We start from the raw sequence: 19,448 nt of genomic DNA on the forward strand, positions 1-19,448 counted from the left end.
GGCAGATGTGCTGGACTGGTTACACTGGCCTCACTGCTCGAAGATGGCCAGAACCACGAGCGACTGATTTCTCTGCCGGGGAGCCACTCAGAGGCTATCTGTGCCCCCACCTGGACCTACGCCCCCAGGGGTGTACCCCTAGCTTTGGGAAAGGCTGCCATCCCAAATTCCAGCACCCCACCTCTGCTACCATGCTTCCTGGAGCTTGATGGACCCAGCGCTAGGGCCATCTCCCTGCCTGGGGCAGTGAGTCTCAAGGCCTGGCTCCCAAGAGCTCAGGCAGGTGGCCCCATGGCAGCTCAGCCACAAGCCGTATACACCGGCCGCAACGTCCCCCAGCTCTTACCAGCAGGAGAGAGCGGTGGAAAAACAGAGCCATGAGCTGGACAAGGTCAAACTTGAGGTAGCGGTCGGTCTTCTCCAGGCCCAGGATGCGCGGCGGGAAGAAGGGCTTGGCATCGTTCCGCACCAGTGAGGCGTAGCTGTTCCAGGGGAAGAACCCGAACTGGAAGAGGTATTTCACCACCACCACCACCTGCGGAGGGGAGAGGGGATCAGCGGGGAGCCCACGCGCAGCCCCAGAGCTCAGCCTCACCCCACCATGCAGCCAGTCAGGACCCAGGGCTCCGCCCCAGCCAGGGCCGGCTCCAGGGTTTGGGCCGCCCCAAGCAGCCAAAAAAAAAAAAAAAAAGCTGCGATCGCGATCTGCGGCGGCAATTCGGCGGGAGGTCCTTCGCTCCCAGCGGGAGCGAATTGCCGCAGAATAGCTGGACGTGCCGCCCCCCTCCGGAGTGGCCGCCCCAAGCACCTGCTTGCCAGGCTGGTGCCTGGAGCCAGCCCTGGCCCCAGCCCGCCGGAGGGCAGAGTGAAGGCCGGCACATGGCAGCCCAGGAGCCAGCCTGGAGCGGGCACCCACCTCGGTGAAGACGATGGCCGTCATCCAGAAGCGCTTGCTGGGCCGCGGGATGGAGAGCATGGCCCACAGGAAGACCAGGATGGGCAGGAAGAGGGAGATGACGGAAGCGGACACCATGTTGTTGAGGATGATGATGAAGTAGCAGAGCAGCTCGGAATGGGCAGCCACGAAGTGGTACAGGGCCAGCAGCAGCTTGAGGAAGCGGTTCTGGGCCCGGTAGAACTGCTCCGACTCCTCCAGCTCCTGGAAGTACTTCTGCCTGGGAAGCACAGAGCCAGACGTGGGCTGATCCTCCTGCCTGCGGGATCAGGGGATACGCCTGGTGCGCCCCAGTGTCGCCCTCTAGTGGCTGAGCCCAGCGACTGGATAAGGGACCTGCTCTGCTACCAGCTAAGGGAAACCCTCTCCAATGGCAGAGGCCTGTGTTTGGGGTGCTGCGCTCCCCGGTTTGTGTCCTGCCCCCCTAGAGCAAGTGCCATTTACACAGGAGCTGGGACTTCTTCGTGTACAGGCCTGCTCTGCCTGCCGAGAGAAAAGACAGGCTGGGAGCCTAGCAACGCCTTCCCCAGGGATCCCCCCACTCCCCAGCGCCTGCCGCCCTTTCACTGCCCGTCTTTTGGCTCAGGCAAGCTGCACGGGACTCCAGGAGCCCAGAGCAGTCCAAGTGCTCCCCTTCTCCCGGGGCTGGCTGAGTCCCTGGGAGATCAATGCACAGACCAAACTGGGTCTCTCCCCTCCGTGTGCAGAGCACTGCGCCCCAGGGGTACTGCCCGGAGCTTCCGGCCATGGGGGATGGCGGAGCAGCCATGGAGCAGCGATGCAGACACACATCTGCAACTAGAGGCCGCCATGCACACTGTGAAACTAACGAGCACATCCCGGTGAGCAGGTGCCTGCTGCAGGCTTCGGAGGCTAGGTCCTTCCTAGCCAGAGCCATGCTAATTTGCATGGCTTTCCCACAATGCTTTGCACGGACCCAGCTCTCACTCTGAGCCTTCCACTACCTGTTGGAAAGCAGCTCGCTGGCCGTTCGGGTCCGGTGCTTGGGATACACCAGGAGCTCCTGAGACCCCTGGATCTGCTCCACGTCCTCCTGGGAGCCCAGGGCCATTATCTGCTCCTCACTGTGGTAGCCGGTTGTCAGGGGGGAGATGGTGTCGTCGGTGCCCTCAGCCCCACTGCTGAGAAGGTCGCCTCCTTCGCACCCACTGGGAGGGCAACGAGCACAGGGTCAGGCTCTCTCTGAGCAGCCAGGGCTTGCATCGGGGGAAGCACCACAGCCCCCCGGCCTGGGCGATGCTGGGCTTCGGAGGTGGGCATGGCAGGGTTGGCGTGGCTGGGGGAGAGCCATAGTGCTGCCCCTGGTGGTCATGCAGCAGCAGCACAGGTGGCAGGAGGGGAGGAGCAGCAGACCTGGCTGCCATGGGGGAGGGATCACCTGGGGGGCAGAGAGGTGGCAAGAGAGGGCAGCAGGCTGCAGAGAAGGAAGCAGAGTAACCCGGCTCCAGGCCGAGCTGCCCCTGCCCAGGCCCCCTAGGCCATCTATGCACCTGCCTTGAAGCCATGCTGTTGTGAGAGTCCACGGTGGCGGCCGCCTGCAGGCCCGTCTCGTCGCCCGGCGCCGGCTGGTACAGGTCGTCCAGGACCCCGCTGTGCACCTCGTCTCCCTGCCAGGGGAACAGCAGCGTCACCCAGTGCCCCTCGGCCTGGCGCCTGCAGCGCTCCTCCCCACGCCCACACCTACCTGGCACAGCTTCTGGGTGAGGACGTATCTCTCCACCCACAGGACGGTGGACATGTCCCTGTGCTCCTTGGTGAAGGCGTGGAGCCACTGGGTGAGCCCGTCCACCGTGGCCTGGCACAGCACCCACAGGAAACGCACCATGTTCAGCGCCCGCTGCACCATGTTGCTTCTCTCTGCAGGGACGGGGAGGGGAAGCTGCTTTCTGGAACCGCGGCACCCAGCTTGGGGAGGGGCCCCCGGCCACCCGGAGGTCAGGGAGGGCCCCAGCTGGTCTCCCCCACGGCTCACTCAGCGTCTGGCTGCTCTCACAAGGGCCCGGCAGCACCGCAGGCGAGGTGGACCCCAGGCGCCTGGCTGAGCCCCCCACTCCCAGCCCAGAGAGGGGCTGGAGGCACACACAGCCCTGGCCTTACCGTGCTGTGCTTAGGGTGAGTGGTGCCCCCTGCCTGGCACAGAGCAGGGTCCAGTCTGGCAGCCCCCCCACCCCCTGTCAATCCCCTTGGGGCATGGCTGTGCTGCCCTGCTGGCTGTGGGCACGTTCCCTCCCCGGGCCCTGGGGGGAGCAGGGCAGGTCGTCCCCATGGGGTGCTCTCTGGCAGATCCCACTCTGGGTGTGCGGGGGAGGGAGTGGGGCCTGGCACGGGGGGGAGGCAGTCAGGGCTATGGGGTGCCCATGCTTTGGGGGACATGAACCCCCAGCTCTCCCCATCTTCCAGAGCTTCCCACCCACCTGTGTCCTCCTCCTCTTGGTCCTCAGGCTCTTCAGGTGCCTCGGCCTCACAGACGTCTCCATCTCCACCGTCCCCTGCAAGGCAGGGCGGGTTACGCCCCTGAAACCAGCCTGACGCCCCCAGACGGTCATGCTTAGCCTCCATGGGGCTCGCCGTCATCACCCCCTCGGGCTGGCTCACGACAAGGCTCCTCTGGGGCCTGTGGGCAATGGGAGGGGAGCAGGGCCCCTCTCCAGCAAGGATTACCACATACCTCCTGGGGAGGGGAATGGGGCCCCAGAGAGGAGGGGGGAAGGACGGGGAGGGGAATGGAGCCATTGGAGTCAGGGGGAAGGACACCCCTTCTCCACATGGGGCCAGGATGCTGCTGGCCTCCCCAGGTGTGACGCCCCCTCCGTCACGCTCTCCCCTCCAAGGGACAGGACATGCCCAGCCAAGGCTCCTCCCAGCTTGGGAAGGGACATGCTGCGAGCCCAGAGAGCCCCCTGCCCCCATCTATCCCAGCCAGGGCGAGCCGGGCAAGGGGCAGAGGAGGGCAAGCCAGTCCCACCTGCTGGCGACTCAGCGTCCTCCTGGTCCAGCCGCTGCCGCTCCTTCAGGGCAGACTTGGTATTGGTCACCCAGGCCTGATACGCCAGCTGGAGCCGAGAGACAAGGTGCAGAGCTCAGTGTGCGGCAGCCGCCAGCCCCACCGCAGGCGTGGCCTGCCCAGGACCAACCTGCCTGCTGCCCCTCCTTGTGAGCAGAGGGCAGGCGGGCAGCGGGGGGACGGTTCCTGCCCAGACACGAGCTTCCCAGAGGTTTGTGCCAAAATATCACCGGGCTCCATAAACTATCCAGGGTGTCTGCAAACCCGCCTGGCACTGGCGCCTGGTCCTGTCTATCCCCGGGGACGGCACTGCCACGCTGACCCGGGGGCCATCACTGCAGCCTGGCCGAGGAGGGTGAAAGAGGATGCGGGGTGGAGACGGACAGGCACGGGGCGGAGAGCTGGGGGCATGGGGGATGGGGCTGGACAGAGGAGAGACAGATGGATAAGGACAGGGATAGGTGGACAGAATGCGGATGGACGGACGGACAGATGGGCAGAGTGGACAGACGGACATCCTGTTTGTCCAGCCATGACCACGGCTAGCAGGTAGCTGCCTGGCTCCAGCAGGGCCGGCTGGGGGCTGCCCTTACCTGGAACGCACTCTGCTTGGCTGGCTTCTGCTCCTCCAAGCTGGCCTCCTCCTCCTCACTGTCCGACTCGAAGAGGAAATACTCACCCGAGTGCAGCACTGTGGGGAGCCGGGGAGGGGGAGACAACACACAACAGCCGGTGTCATAGAGGGACCTGCAGAGGACGCAGCCTGGGAGGGAAGGTCCCTGCCCCCACCCCCTGACTCCTGGGGGGGGGGGGGGAATGGCGCTCAGACTAGGCCCCACAGCACTGATGGCTCTGTGGGGCTTTGACCAGCTCAGCCCAGGATAAGGTGACGTCAGGCTTATGACTCCGGGGGCAGAGCCCACCTGGAGGCGGCCCTGAGCGCGGCGTATCTCAGGGCACCGTCAGTGCAACCCAGTGAGCAGCCGCTTACCCCAGTCACGGTGCTCCTCCTGGCGGGCTCCCCACGGACTCCACTCTCGCTGCACGTGACCCGAGCCTGTCCGCGGGGCCCTGCCTGCGCCCTAGATGTCCTCGCACCCTCACCCGAGGGCCCAAAGGGAGCCCGATGCCCCAGGTCCTTCCCCGGGACCCCAGAGGAGCAGTGGGGAAAGCGGGCAGGGCGTGGAAGCCACATGGAGAACCCAGCTCGAGGAACCACTCCTGCTGCAGGGTCAGAAACGGTCCTCTCTGGGCGGCTGCCCGGCCGGCTCCCGCTCCTGACGGCTCCCAAGCGTGGAGGTGGGCAGGAATTCACCAGCAGCCAAAATGGGCCTTCGACCCGGACGCCTCTTCCAATGAGCAGCGTCTTGGAGGGGGGTAGCATGAGCTCTGCGGGGCTGCCCTGCCTTTGAGCAACGGGGACGTTCTTCAGGCAGGCCCCAGAGGCTGCCTCAGCTCCAGCGGAATGAGCGCGACCATGGCGCAGTGGGTAGAACGTGGCTAGCTCCTACCATGCCTTCACCCGGGGAGAACCGCTGGTCTCTATCAGCAAAGGCCACGGGCAGCGTGGGGGTGTCCTGGAATTATTCTGTTCTGCTGGCGTGACTCGCCAAGCTTCCTGTGAGGGCTCTTCCTGCTAGGGTGGGAGCTGAGCCCTGCTCTGCCCAGCACAGGAGGAAGAAGAGGACTTTACTTCCTCCGAGGGAGGGCCCCTTCTATCAGGCCCCGGTGGAGGAGAGGACCGTACAAGGGACACCTCCCTTACTGGGGGTCAGAAGGAACCGTGGGGCGGTTGGGTCGGCTCCGTGCCCTTTATGCCCGTGGGCGGAGGGTTGGGGGAGGACAGCTAGGGCATGGGCACAGGCCCTGTACACACTGATGGCCAAAGAATCCCATCTCACGCACCCGCGCACCAAGAGTGGAGTCCCCAAAGAGCCACCGATAGCTCTGCCGGATGAGCATTAAAACAGCTGCATCCCAATCAGCCACCGAGTAGCCCCGGAGCCTGCGGCTAGCGCCCTGGAGCGCAGCGCTCACAGAGCACGCTGGCACCTCTACGGCCAGGCACTCGGGGATTGGCAGGGGCCATGGGCCAGCTTGCACCAGTGACTTCCGCAGGAGGAACCGGTGCGCACGAGCAGCTGAATGGCACAGGCCCCTGTAGGCAGGGCCCCAGGCGAGTGCTCCGGGGCAGCCATGCTGCACACAGATTAGCTGCACGATTCGCTCACAGAACCCAGCCGGCCTAGGTTTAAGCCTGAAGCCTGGTTCCAAGGACCCTCTGCTCGGAGGGGGGGGGGGGGGAGATTGTCTACAAAGGGGCTCCAATGGGCACCTAGGATCTGTTCCCAAGCCCCTCACCGATTAGTACCGACAAGCACAGAAACACCTGGTTAGCGCCCCAGGGTGTGGGTGGGAAGCAGAGGGGGGAGGAGCCGGGCTCGGGGCCATGCAGACCGCCAGCACCGGCGCCAGCCACGAGGAAGGCACCACTGGAGCTGCAGAGGAGATGGGCGAGCCGGCAGATCGGCCCTGCCCCTGCTGCAGCCCCCCACAGGCGTTAGTGACCCCCTGCCAGAAAGGTTAGAGCCGAGGGCAGTCGCCCGTGTTAGTGCTCCATGCTGGGGCGGGGGCAGTACCTGCGGCATGGTCTAACCAGGGCCGCCACCAATTCTTCCTCTGCTGGGAAGGGTCCTTCTCGCCACTTGGCTCTGCGGAACGGGCACATCGGAGGGTAAGCACCACGTCGGCCGGAGCAGGACGCCTGTCGGCCGCACCAGCTCGCACCCTGCCCCACGGCAGCCAAGACCGCGGCACAGATCTCGGCATGGGGCAGGGCACAGCAGGCGAGGTGACGGGCCACGCCCAACGCGCTGGGTGGAAATGAACATGCCCGGTGTGCCCGACCCAGCCTCTGAGGCTGCTTGGGGGGAGTGGGGCAAGGAGGGAGGACCCCTAGCTTGCTCGCACTCTTCACAGCACAGAGTCGTGGCCCCAGCAGCGCCCAGGCCGGCAAAGGAACTAGCGCTGCTGGGGGGGCATGAATCCTGGGGTGGCACCATCTGAGGGCAAACCACCTCGCTGCACTGCTAAGGGAGGGTCTGTGGGAGAACGGGGATGGATGTGGGGCTTCCTGGGGCAGGGGAATGACAGACACACGTGGGAGGGAGGGACAGACAGATGATTCTGATCAGCGTGGGAGGTTATGGGCCACCTGACTCTCCAGGACACTGGGTGTGAGCCATGCAGCCCCACCCTGTGCACCCCAGGTCCCCAAAAGCCACTGCCAGTTCTCTCCTGCCCTCCAGCCCGTCCTACCCAGCCAGGCTCCCATTGGGATACCAGCCCGGTAAAGGGCACTGGGTGCACAGGACTCCCTGGGTTGGCAGAAGGAGCTAGCGCTGGGCTCGAGATGCTGCCGCTTCTGTGGTGCCAGGCTCTGTGCCCCCGGCCGGCCCTGCCACTCTCACCTGGCTGGTCCTCGTCCGGAGCCTCGGCGGAGTCGCTGCGGCGCTGCCCCAGGTGGTACTTCTCCTGCTTCGCCCGGATCCTCTCCATCCTGCAGCCACAAACACAGAGCAGCTGCGGGCGCTGGCGCTGTCAGTCCCCCTGCTCCGGCCGTCTGTCTGATCACAGCCAGCACGCAGTGGCCCCACCCACGGGTGCAGGAGACCTTCTCCTTGCCCAATTCCTCCCCTACCCCCAGCTGGGGGGGTCCATCTCCCCCCACGGAGCCAGGCGGCCAGCCTCCGCTCCCCAGGCCCCCGTTTGCAGAGGGGCTGTGGGCAGCGAGAACCCCCGGCCTGGGACCCGCCCTCTCGGCTGACTCACTGTCGCTTGAGTTGGGCCAGCGACTTCTCCTCGGCGTGCCGGTGGGAACTCATGCTCTTCAGGGTTCTGGCCTTGTACAGCGCGAATCCTCTGCGGAGACAGCATAGGACAGTGAGCCGGGGCACCCCCCCCGCACGCCGCCCCCTGCCCGGGCGCTGCAGGCACCTGCTCCAGAGCACAGCGAGACAACCTCCGCCCCCGGGGCACCGCGCCCAGAGCTCAAGGCACAAGGGATCCAGGAGCAGAACACCGGCACCTCCAACTTCCCCTGGGGCCCCAGGCTCTCCAGCCCCTGCTGGCCTCTGGGCGGGGCCCCACAGGAACTAGGGCCTCCAGTCCCCGGCGCTCCATGGGAGCTGGGGGAAATGCGGCCTTCAGCCTCTGCCGGGGGCACAAGCAGGGAATGCCACCTCCATGCCAGTCCGGTTCTCAGCACAGGCTGGGCCGGTGGCAGAAGCACTGGGGATCGTGCCTCACAGGGAGATCCTCCCCCCCGCCCCTGCTGTGAGGGGGCTCCCAGCCTGCCCCACCAGCATGCATCCCCTGGCCGTGCCGCCCCCACCTGGAGGCCTGTAAGGCCGAGGCCTGGAGCTCCATCATGACGTGCAGGAAATAGTAACTGAGGAAGACTCTGCGCTGGAGGAGGAGGAAGAAGAAGCAGATGCTGTCCCAGATGATGCCAGCCTCCTCCACGGGCAGCGAGCAGTCCTGGTCCTTGCCCATCTCCTTGGCTGGCAAAGCAGAGAGAGAGGACCGTTCAGGGCGTGAGGTGGAGCTTGGCGACCGCAAGGCAAACAGCAGCGCGAGGCTGGGTCGGACTCCGTTCCCGGCACTAGGGCTATGTCTACACAGCACACTAACCCAGGTCCTGACTCGGGTTTGAGCCCACACCCCCCTTCTGTCCACACACAGATCTGTCTGACTCAGGTCACAAGCACTCAGGAACCAGGTCCTTGCACCCAGCTGGGGGGAGGGTCACAGCCTGAGTCCCGTTGTGATTCGGGGCCATGCCCCGTCGCTGTGCAGTGTGGACATAACTCAAGCCGCGGACCTGGCTCAGAAGGGCTGCACAGTGCAGTATGGATGTGGTAGCACGGCTGACAGACCCAGGTTCAGCACCTGTAAGCCCAGTGCAGTGTGGACACTCCAGGGTGGGCTTGAAAACCCCCAGTCTACAATGCAGTGTAGACACATCCTTGGAGACCCTGGGCCTTGACCCCCACACTGCAGGCATGAAGATCTCCAGGACTCAGCCCCCACCTTCCGGACACTGGGAGACCTCAGGCTCCCCTCCCACAGTGCTGGGTCCCGCACTTCCAACCCCAGGAGCCTCAGCCCCTCCCAGCCTCTTGACACTGGGGGACCCCAGGCCTCAATGGGCCAGCCCCTCACTGCCAGCCCCCTGATACTGGGATAGGCCCATGGTCCAAGCCCCTGGCATACAGCAGGGGGGGGGTGAGAGAGCAGGGGGGCTAGTATGAGGTTTCTGCTCCCCCCCAGAGATACTGTCCAAGTCTGAGATGCCCGCAGGCGCTCTGCCCAGCAGACGGATACTCACGGTCATAGTAGCCCTTGACGGTGCAGACCAGGCTGAAGAGCTGGATCACCCAGCAGAAGTTGCTCTGCATCTGCTGCACGAAGACGCAGGAGAGGAGCTGCCGGGACAGAGTGGGGGAGGGGGTCAGCCCCCCCTCGCTGTGCAAACCGCTTGGAGCCAGGTGCCCAAAGGGCCCCTGGGACCATTCCCCTGCCCCCACGCTGCCCGCTCAGGCCCCTGCCACTCTGCTCCACACTCCCCTGTGTCTAAAGGCAACGCATGCCCGGCCCTGCCCCGTCAGGGCTTCCCAAAGCACAGGCAGAAGGCCCCTACGGAGGAGGGGGCTCCCACAGGGGCACGTGAACCCTGCCCAACCCATCCGGCCCCAGGGCCACACGGGGCTTTGAATTCTGCAGAGCCCCCCTCGCCCACCCAGCCCTGGGGGATGTCTTCACGGGGCCAGGGGAGCAGGCAATGGGCAGATAACCAAGGAGGAAAGGGGCCAGGGCAAGGCACAGAGTGGAACTGGGGCTGGCCCCAAAGAGGGTGCATGGGGGGTGCTCCCTTGGGCTCTGGCAAACCCAGCAGTGCCCCTGCCCCCCAGGCCCTGCCAGGGCTCTCCCAGTCGTGCCCGGTGCCCATTCCCAGGGGGCGTCGGCGGGAGCAGGTGCTCACCGACAGCATGTTCTTGGAGATGATGACGGTGACGTTGTAGAGGATGAGGCAGTCCCAGAGCACTAGCCGGGCCTTGGCCGGCTTGCGCAGCATGGCCGTGCCGAAGAGCAGAAGGTAGAAGCAGGCCAGCAGGTAGCCCAGGCCGAAGATGCTGATGCGGGTGGCACCGGTGATGAAGACCACGACCAGGACGAACCAGAAGAGGTAACGGAACACCACCACCTTCAGCATGTCCAGGTACGACCTGCAGCCAGGGCAGCCGGCTCAGAGCAGCGCTGACAGCCCTGGAGCCGCGGGGCAAGGGCGGCCCTCCCACCCTATCCCTGTGGCACAGCGGGCAGCCCGGTCCTGGGCCGCTGGGGGTCTGGGTGGCAGGACACCCCTTCCCCAAGGAGCAGAGCGAGAGGCCCCACAGGCCGCCAGATCGTCTCCATGCCTCATCCCCTCCCTGTGGCCCTCTACCGTCAGAGCCATGTCCTGCTCCCCTGAGCCAGGGCCCCCCAGCCCGCGGGTCCCCAGCCCCCCTGCCCAGTGCTTTCGAGGGAGCAGGCCCTGCACCCTCTGGGTGCTTTGGCACAGCCCCACATGAGCCGGGAGTTGGCCAGGCCAGACCCCACTACCTGCGCCTGCCCATCCCCTACCTGCAGTTGATGAAGTTGGGCACCGGGTTGGGTCTGCCCCTGGCCAGCTCCAGCTGGTCCGTGTTCTCCCCGGCCGCCCTCAGCCACTCCTCCGTCCGCTCGGCTTCAAAGACCTGCCACTGCTGGGAGGCACAGAGCAGCAGCAGGAAGTCACCTGCAGGGAGAAGAGAGTCAAAGGGACCCCACCATGCCACTACCATGGGCACCTTGGAGAATGAACTGGATGGACCCCAGCCAGGCCCCTCCTCCAAGGGGGCAGACCCCCAGCTGGGCCCCTCCCCCTGCCTGGGAGGCACAGCTGGTTCTCACCTCCATGGAAGCTGCTCCCCGTGACATGCCCAGAGGTGCGACAATACCCAGCTGGCCGGGTCATGGGGCCAGTGGGCCAGGCTGGCAGACAAGCTCCTCTGGCTAAGGGGGGGCTATGCAGGGGGAGAGTCAGGCCTGTGGGATTCCCCTGGGGAAGGACACTGGCAACCAAGACTCCGCTCCCAAGGCCTGGAACGAGGCATTTCCCAGGGGGGAAACATGCGCTGCCCAGGAGCCAGTGCACTGCTTTGTGGCTGGTTGCTGCTGGGAGGGTGGGTGGACAGACAGCCGGGAAGGAGGAGGCACCAGTCCCATGGGGAGCAGCGGTGCCATGTGGGCCGGGGGCATGCCCAGGGAGAGGATGAGTACTCACTGATGAGGTTGATGGAGTTGGGCGCCATGTAGAAGTCGGGCAGATACATCCATTTGATGAGAGCCGAGTTCATGGGGATGGAGCGGCTCCACCTCCAGGGATAGTCTGCCAAGGAGAGGAGAGGTCACCGGGGGAGCGGGGCACACGTGCCCCCACCATGCCCATGTGTCTGCTCCCAGGCCTGCTACAGAGATGGGGGTTCGATAACACACGAGCCTCAATGCTCCCCCCAGCTACTCCCAAGACCTTGTCCGTGCAGGGATAAGGGGGGCAGAGGGGAGGAAGAAAGGGGTCCTTGCCCGTGCTGAGGTTGGGGGCTGGGGTGAGAAGAAAGGGGGTTCTTACCCATGCAGAGATCTGGGGGGGGGGGGGGCTCTGCCGGGGGGGGGGGGGGGGGGAGGGAAGGGGGTCCCTGCCTGTGGAGAGATGGGGGAGGAGGGAAGGAAAAGGTTTCCTGCCCATGCAGCGATTTAGGAGCAGGGCTTCCAAGCATCCCCCGCTCTCCTGGTCCCGGCCCCCTGGGCCTTACCTATGCAGAGGGCGGGGGGGATGCCCACGCACAGCAGGTACTGGTAGAGCAGGAAGAGGGCCAGGAAGAGGCAGTACTTGGGCCAGAGCCTGGCGATGGCGGCGCGGCGACGGCGGGTCAGGATAACGACCAGCCAGCAGCCGTGCAGGATCACCATGAAGTTCATGCGCTGCCCGATCACGTTCACCGTCATGAGGAAGCAGACCTGGGCGGGGGAGACGAGGGGCTGAGCTGCCGGCAACCTCATGCCAGGGGGCCTGGCTGGCGCCGCCCTCCCCACACCGAGCCAGCCGAGGGCAAGAAGAACAAGGGTCCCGCTGCGCCCGCAGTGTCCCCCCTCCTGAACTGCACCCCGGGCAGCAGCGCCAGGGAATCACCATCCTGGGGGAGTTAATTCCCCACAGCAAGTGCCCGAGCGTTTCCGAAGGCAGGGTCTGGGCGGGGGGGTTTGCCTGCCATGCTGGGGTCCTGCTCACAGGGCTGGGGAGCGCCCGCTCCCATAGACCCGCTGCTCTTGGCTCCAGGGCCGGGGGGCTGCCCTCAACCCTGCCCTCTCACCTCCAGGCCAAACTTGTAGTAGAAGTAGTTGATGAAGTATTTGGCGCAGCTGACGAGGCCCTGGTCCAGATGCTCACGCGACGGCTCCTCGAAGAGCGTCTGGGTGGCGGGCGGCGCCAGCTGGTACTGCTTGCGGTAATACTCCTGGCGCCGGTACACAATGGCCTCGAAGACGAGCAGCATCAGCACCAGCAGGTGGTTCTGCAGGGGAACAGCCAGGGGCGAAGGTGAGTCCCAGCTGGGAGCGAGGGCTTGGGGCATGGCGGGCAGGAGGGATCACCCCACCAGCCGTGGGCGAGGTGCTGGACTGGCCACGGCCCACATGGATTCACTGGCTCTGCTGCCAACGCTGACCCCGGCGGAGGGGCAGTCGGTTCCCATTTTCAATGGACCAGCGTGGACAGCGGGTGAGCTGGTGCCTCCGAGGGCTCAAATCCTGCCTTGGGCCCCATGGGAGGAGCTGGGGGTCTCTGCCCCATGCCTGCTACGTGGGCATCCCCAGCAGGAGCATGGCAGCGGCAGAGCGGGCCGCGAGTCCAGCAGAGAGCAGGGGCAGTGCCCCCGAATCACCCACCTGGATGTAGCCCAGGTTGGGGAAGCCCTTGCGGATGCCGAACCAGTTGGCAGGGTCCACGGGGCCCCGGTAGAGCGTGGAGTTCTTCACCTCTGCCCCCAGCAGGTTGGTGTCATTCAGCTGAGGCTGTGGAGCAAACACACAAACAGACGTCAGCTGCCAGGCGTGGGACCCATGATTCTCCATCGGAGGAGGGGCGTCAGGCCCACCAGCTGCCAATCCCTCCCAGTGCCTGGCAGCTGCCTGGCTGATGCCCGCGCTGTCGTGGGGCGGCAGCACATTGGGCTGCCCTGCAGGGACGGGCATGCCGGTGGCAGCTCCCTGGGCAGGATGGAGGGAGCCCTGCCGACCTCCCAGGGCTGCCTGCTGCGGGAGCCCACAGGCTGAGGGGGGAGCCCCAATCCCCTCCTGGATCCTGTCCCGTCCCTGCCCCGCGCACCTCGGTGCAGTTGCTGGAGTACTCGTGCGGGTCGACGGCCTTCAGCTGGTAGAGCATCTTGCAGACGATGATGATGCAGACCCAGATGGTGCAGAGGCAGGAGGCCATGTGGCGGAAGCGGCAGTAGGGCAGGGCGAAGGCCCATAGCGCCACCAGCAGGAAGTTCATGACCGACACCTGCAGAGAGCACACGGGAGCAAGGGCAGAGCTGGGGGCGCTGGTCAGGGGGCCCCCACCTCCAAGGACACCTTCCAGCCTCACCACGTACGGCCAGGGCCCCCCACTGAGTCACGTGACAGCCGAAGGAACACCCAGGCTAGCTAGCGGCCCACTCCCACCCCGACGCAGCCCTCCCCCCTGCCCCGAGGATCCCACCCCCCATACGGGGCCCTCCCCATGGCTGGCAGAGGCAGATTGCCCAGCAGCAGCTCCAGGGCCAGGGGGAACGGGTGGGAGGCCTCGAGGGCATTTTCCTTTCTGGGCTCCCGAGCACGCCCGCCCATCCCCCGTTACCTCCTGCAGCGCCACCCACACGGTGTAGAGCGCCACCAGCTTGAGGACGTGCAGCTCCAGCAGGCGCCGCACAAAGACCTGCCCGCGGGTGAGGATGTCGGAGAAGGTCCAGCCCAGCACCACCAGGCGCTCCAGCACCAGGCCCCACTTACCGGGCACCGCTGCAAAGCAGGGCAGCTTGTCAAAGCCGTGCGCTTCCCCTCCCCCACCACCACCCACCCCATGCCCTGGGTGCCCTGCCCCTCCTCCACTAACCCCCCCCACCCCTTGTGCTCTCCCAAACTCCTTCCCCACCAGCCCTGCACTCTCCCTGTCCCCTCCCCGACCAGCACCCACCCCATTCCCTGCACTCCCCTGGGTGCCCTGCCCCTCCCCCAGTAACCCCACACCCGTTGTGCTCTCCCAACCTCCTTCCCCACCACAGGCCCTGCACTCTCCCTGCCCCCTCCCCCATCAGTGCCCCCCCCCCACAGGCTCCCTCCCCCTTCCCAACATCTCTCCGGCCAGAGAAAAGGCCCCTCCCCCACAGTCCCAGCGTACCCCCGGTCCCCCCACCCCGCTGGGCTCCGCCCAGGGCCCTGAGAGGCATTTACCTTCCGAAGCCGAGTCGGAGTCCCCGGGTTCAGCCTCCTCCTCCGCATGGGGCAGCAGGTGGCTCCCCGGTGCCTCCTCGCACCTGCGGGGGGGGGGAGGGACAGGGTCTCAGGGGAGGAGCTGAGAGGGGGATCCTCGGGGCTGGGACGCAGGGAGCAGAGGGGCCGGGGCCCCTTGAAGAAGCAGAAGTCAGATCCCAAAAGGTGGTGCCCCAAGTGGCACAGAACCCACCAGTGCCAATGCGGGGCCTTGGGGTCAGCCCTCAGAGGGGAGGGCGGCCCTGCTGAGCCACCTGTCCTGCTCCTGCAGCCCCTGGCATCCGACAGACACCCCCCGGCAGCGCCCTCTGCCGATCCCACGCGCTGCACTGGCCAGCTGGAGCCCGCCGGGCACAGCCCCGGGGCCGCTCACCCGCCCAGCTCTCTGCACGGCAGCGTGCCCAGCGCCGGGCTCGGCTCCAGCACCCACAGCTGACCCTTCCCTAGTTCAGGGCAGCAAGGGAGGAGGTTGGGGAGGGAGGCCCAGCCCCACAGCGCAGCCAGCAGCAGGCACAACCCAAACATGCAGGAGCCCAATGCTGCTCCCTGCCTGGCCGGGAACCAGGCACTGCACACGCCATTCCTCAACACGTGGGGCAACTGGGCAGGGGAGGTGGCGTGGGGCTGCCCAGGGGCAGGGGAGGTGGCGTGGGGCTGCCCAGGGGCAGGGGAGGTTCCTCAGGGAAGGGGCTGCGGTGCCCGTGCACAGGGAGATACCAGGACCTCACTGCCCTCGTGTCAGACCAAGGGGCATGAACGCCAGAGGCAGGGTCCCATGCCAGCCCACCCCAAGCTCACATCCAGGCCTGTCTGCAGAAGGGCCCCCTGCTCGCAGCCGGGGGGGGCCCAGAGGAGCACCGGGCTGGAGCAGACAGGATGCCCGGAACTGCGCCCTCTCCCCCAGACACACCTCCTAGAGCCTGCCCCTGCCCCAGCCCCTTTTCCGGCTCCCTGTCCCCACAGACCCTGCTTGGTGTATTTGCCCGCAGGCCCCTCCGCCAAGCCAAACCCAAGGCTGGGCTGCGAGCTCTGGCTCCTCACGTTGTACTGGGGCACCAGGCAGGCCAGAGAGGAGACTGATGGGAGGCGCTGCTCAGGGCCCACCCGGCGCCAGGCGGGAGGGGAGCATACCTGGGGGCGGGCGGGCTCCGGGGCTGCGGGGGGGCCACGTGCTCCAGGTCGGTGATGCGCATGAAGGGGCGGTGGAAGTAGTGCAGCTGCAGGATGCAGGCCAGCAGGAAGAAGCCCGGGATGAGGATGCTGGAGAAGAGCTCGGAGACGCTGAACTGCTCCAGGCCCAGGTCGCCCAGCCTGGATGGGAGGAGAGTGGCTGAGGACCAGGGCGATGGAGCCCCCGCCGCCCCGGCTCCTGCATCCAACCCCAAACGCTGCTCCCCAGCCACAGCGAGCAGAGCTGGAGAGCTCCAGCCAGGCACTGCCCTCACCCGGAGTGAGAGCAGCTAATGGAACCCGTCGGGGGAGGAGAACGGGCATGCCGGCAGAGCGCCCGGCGACGCAGGCTGTTACTGACACGGAGACGCCCCGGTCCCGCCCATTCCCGGCACGCGCTCCGTGGGAAGTGCCTGAGCGGCTGCAGCGGGAGCTGGAGTCTGTGCTAGGAGAGGGGTCGGGCTGGGAGAGGCTCTGCCACAGACGGCCTTTGGGGCAGTCCTTGGCCCTCTCCGTGCCTCAGTTTCCCTCTCCATAGACCTGGGGGAGGGAACAATCCTGCCATTCCTCTCGGGGGAGTCGGTCCCACTCCCAGGACAGACCCTGCCCTGCCGAGGGGATGGGGCAACCCCACCTGGAGGCTCTGACCCTGGGGCAGGGTTTGAGCACCTAGAAGCTGAAGCAGCCACTGAGCAAGGCTTGGCCTGGAGCGCTGTGCGGGCAGCGTCAGGGCTGGACGGGGGCGGCACTCACTGCTGGTCGGTGAGGCCGGTCAGGTTGCGCCAGTACATGGGGAAGTCCTCGAACTGGAAGGTGTAGACGGCGATGAGCACCAGCATGGTGTAGGCCACCACCAGCCACCAGAAGCCCTTCAGCAGCTTCCTCCACAGGCTGTAGTAGACCTGCGGGGACGACAGCCATGAGCGCCTGGGCCCCGCCTCCCTCGTAGCCCAGAACCCGGCCGCACCCCCAACTCCCAGCAGGGCTGCCCCGCTTCTCTGTCCTCAGGGCGGGCACAGCGCCCCCTCTCCTGAGCCCACGACCAGCCAGCACCAGCACCCCGCCCAGCGCAGCCCCGTCACGCCCCTCGGAGCCTGGCCTGAACCTCCAGCGGCGGTGCTAATTCGATGCCCCTTGCTCTGCCCCGCCTGATGGCTGCCACCCGCAGAGTGGCCCAGTCACCCCATGGGACCTTGGGGGTTTCTTTAAGCCTCGGCACGGAGGGCTGGCCAGGAAGCACCCCGCCCAGCGGACCGGTGCACCTGCCCACACGACACAGGTGGGTTCCCCATCACAGACAGCGGCCGGTCGCGGGGTAGGTGTCCAGGCCGCCCTGGAATCAGACAGCAAGCGGCTGCCGAGGCCAGCACCCCATGCAGGGAACATGCCCAGCCTAGGCGCCTCGCAGGGCTTGCCAGCCAGCCTCTCTCGTTGGGCGCAGGCCTCACCTGGAAGAGGATGAGGCAAAGGAGGAAGAGGAGCATGTAGACGATCTTATAGACCACCAGGCGCCCGGCAAAGCTGACCACGATGAACATCCCGGCACACACGTAGATCCAGTACTTGGCATAGAGATCCGTCAGCAGCTCGCCCAGGAACTTCAGCACGCTCTGCGGCCGGCCGGGCTCTGCAGGGCACAGCGGGTGAGAGCCGGGGACATGCCAGGCCTGCGCCAGCGAAGCAGCTCCGGGAGACCCAGCATACACATTTCCCCGGCGGGCGGCAGGCTCCGGCCCCAGACACGCAGACAGACAGTGGGGATCAGACAGCGACAGGCGTGATGCCCGGAGCCAGGGCAGGGGGATCAGACATCACCCACAGGTGGCACCAGGCACGGTTCCTGGGATCAGAGGTCACTGGTGCCCAAGATGCCCTGCTCCGTGCCCAGGCAGAGGGAGGCAGCTCCCCAACCCCCCACCCCCCATTGCAAAGCAGCGAGCGTGCCCAGGCTGCTCCGAGCAACACCCGTGGGCCCTGTTACTGCGGGCAGGGGGCACATGGCTGCCCTTGTCCCTCCACAGTTATATCTGGCCGGATGCAGACCAGCCCCTCATCATCCCGGCACGCAGGTCCAGCGCCACGACGGCCCTGGCCAGGCACAGGCTGCGCCCGCTCCAGCCCAGGGCACGGCGGAGGGCGCAGCAGCGTCTCCCCTGGCCAGTGCGCACTCCCTGCGGCTCCCCCTCCAAAGGCTGCCGTGGGCTCCCCGTGGAGGCGGGGGAGGCTGAGGCCCCGGGCAGGATCGGGGGGTGTTTCGGGGTCACCCCGCAGGCCGTGGGGGAGGGGTTCTCACCTGCGTCGGAGACGGTCACCTCCAGCAGAGGGGCGGGCGGCCGCCGGCACTTCAGCAGCTTCTCCTTCACGAACTGCCGCAGCAGCAGCCAGAAGGTGAGGGTGTAGAGCAGCTGTGGGGAGCAGCGGGACATCAGCCAGGGGCAGAGGAACCAGCCAGCCCGGAGGCGGACGGGCAGCGGGGAGGGGAGTGGGGGGTTACCTTGGCCCCTAGGTCCAAGCAGGGGTATTTGGTTCTGACCAGCCCCAGCTGCTCCAGGCTCATGAAGCCGACGCGGGTGGGCAGCTCGGGCTCCAGGTCCATGCCCCAGACGTACTGCAGGCTGCAGAGTGCCAGGCCGTAGAGCAGGAGGAAGGGGGAGCAGAGCATGGCGAAGTGGTGCCGGCTGCGGACGATCCAGATGAGGCAGGCCCAGAGCAGCAGCACGAAGGTCAGCCAGCTGTGGTAGGTGATGCTCCACACCTGGCCGGGAGAGGAGGCTCCGCCCTCAGGCCCTGCACCCGGCTGGTGCACCCCTCCCCATGTTCCATGCCAGCCCAGCCCTGCCAGCACCGGGGCGGGGAGCCCCAGTATGGAGCCGGCGCACCCCCCGCCCATGTCAGCCCAGCCCCCAGTGGGGCTCGGAGTACCTGTACGGAGCTGGTGCACCCCGTGCCCATGCCAGCCCAGCCCCCACTGGGGCTCGGAGCCCCTGTGCAGAGCTGGCCCCCTCCCCTCGCCCATGTCAGCCCAGCCCTCCCCAGGGCTCGGAGCAGGTGAACCCCCACCCCAAGTCAGCCCAGCCCCCACTGGAGATCAGAGCTCCGGTCCGGAGCTGGTGCACGCCCTGCCCAGCCGCTCGGAGCCCTGCCCCAGGCTCACCATCATGGCGATGAGGGCACAGACGTAGCTCTGGTTCATGATCACGTGTCCCAGCGCGTGCAGGGGCAGCCTTTGCCTGCGCCGCTCCGGCTTCTTACTCGCTGCAGAGAATCACAGGGATGGTTAGAGCAGCCCCAAAGCTGCCCAGAGACACCCCCAACCATACCAGGGCACCCCACGGCTCGTACCATCACCTCCCAGAGAGGAGCCCATCCCACTGGGCATGAAGGCTCCAGCTCATCCCACAGCCCCGAAATCCCTCCCCCAGCCCCTTCAGCCCCACCCCCCTTGAGGAGACAGAGTGAGGCTGAAAACTGGCCAAGCACCTTGGGACTGATGTAGACCGAGAGCGGCACCGACAGGTCGGGGGCTGTGGGGATCAGACAGTGATGGATGCGGTACCCGGGGGGGGGAAATCAGACAGTGACGGGCACGGTACCCGGGAGGGATCAGACAGCGACGGGCGCAGTGTCCGAGGCCAGGGCAGGGGGGCTGTGGGGATCAGACAGGGATGGGCGCAGTACCCGGGGCCA

General features: G+C 66.6%; 1 protein-coding gene across 2 annotated transcripts in view; it reads right to left on the bottom strand.

Moving 5' to 3' along the window:
* LOC112106329 (piezo-type mechanosensitive ion channel component 1) overlaps positions 1-19,448 on the bottom strand; it is a 96,317-nt gene that overhangs the window by 9,611 nt on the left and 67,258 nt on the right. The window contains exons 11-38 of one of the 2 annotated variants that reach the window (XM_026663603.2): positions 18,916-19,016; positions 18,256-18,516; positions 18,055-18,166; positions 17,210-17,388; positions 16,515-16,663; positions 15,723-15,902; positions 14,553-14,635; positions 13,960-14,120; positions 13,447-13,623; positions 13,008-13,133; positions 12,434-12,634; positions 11,876-12,080; positions 11,347-11,451; positions 10,665-10,818; positions 10,024-10,267; positions 9,370-9,466; positions 8,374-8,542; positions 7,812-7,901; positions 7,451-7,539; positions 6,620-6,691; positions 4,574-4,671; positions 3,942-4,029; positions 3,391-3,465; positions 2,661-2,833; positions 2,471-2,583; positions 1,921-2,124; positions 917-1,175; positions 347-535 (exon numbers count right to left, since the gene is read on the bottom strand). In XM_026663603.2, coding sequence (XP_026519388.1) covers positions 347-535; positions 917-1,175; positions 1,921-2,124; positions 2,471-2,583; positions 2,661-2,833; positions 3,391-3,465; positions 3,942-4,029; positions 4,574-4,671; positions 6,620-6,691; positions 7,451-7,539; positions 7,812-7,901; positions 8,374-8,542; positions 9,370-9,466; positions 10,024-10,267; positions 10,665-10,818; positions 11,347-11,451; positions 11,876-12,080; positions 12,434-12,634; positions 13,008-13,133; positions 13,447-13,623; positions 13,960-14,120; positions 14,553-14,635; positions 15,723-15,902; positions 16,515-16,663; positions 17,210-17,388; positions 18,055-18,166; positions 18,256-18,516; positions 18,916-19,016 — 4,154 coding nt within the window. The remainder of the gene's footprint in view (positions 1-346; positions 536-916; positions 1,176-1,920; positions 2,125-2,470; positions 2,584-2,660; positions 2,834-3,390; positions 3,466-3,941; positions 4,030-4,573; positions 4,672-6,619; positions 6,692-7,450; positions 7,540-7,811; positions 7,902-8,373; positions 8,543-9,369; positions 9,467-10,023; positions 10,268-10,664; positions 10,819-11,346; positions 11,452-11,875; positions 12,081-12,433; positions 12,635-13,007; positions 13,134-13,446; positions 13,624-13,959; positions 14,121-14,552; positions 14,636-15,722; positions 15,903-16,514; positions 16,664-17,209; positions 17,389-18,054; positions 18,167-18,255; positions 18,517-18,915; positions 19,017-19,448) is intronic. The other variant, XM_026663604.2, reaches the window with a different exon arrangement.

This window comes from Terrapene carolina, unplaced genomic scaffold (assembly GCF_002925995.2).
Source record: "Terrapene carolina triunguis isolate 2854851 unplaced genomic scaffold, T_m_triunguis-2.0 Scaffold33891, whole genome shotgun sequence".
Lineage (NCBI taxonomy): Eukaryota > Metazoa > Chordata > Testudines > Emydidae > Terrapene > Terrapene triunguis.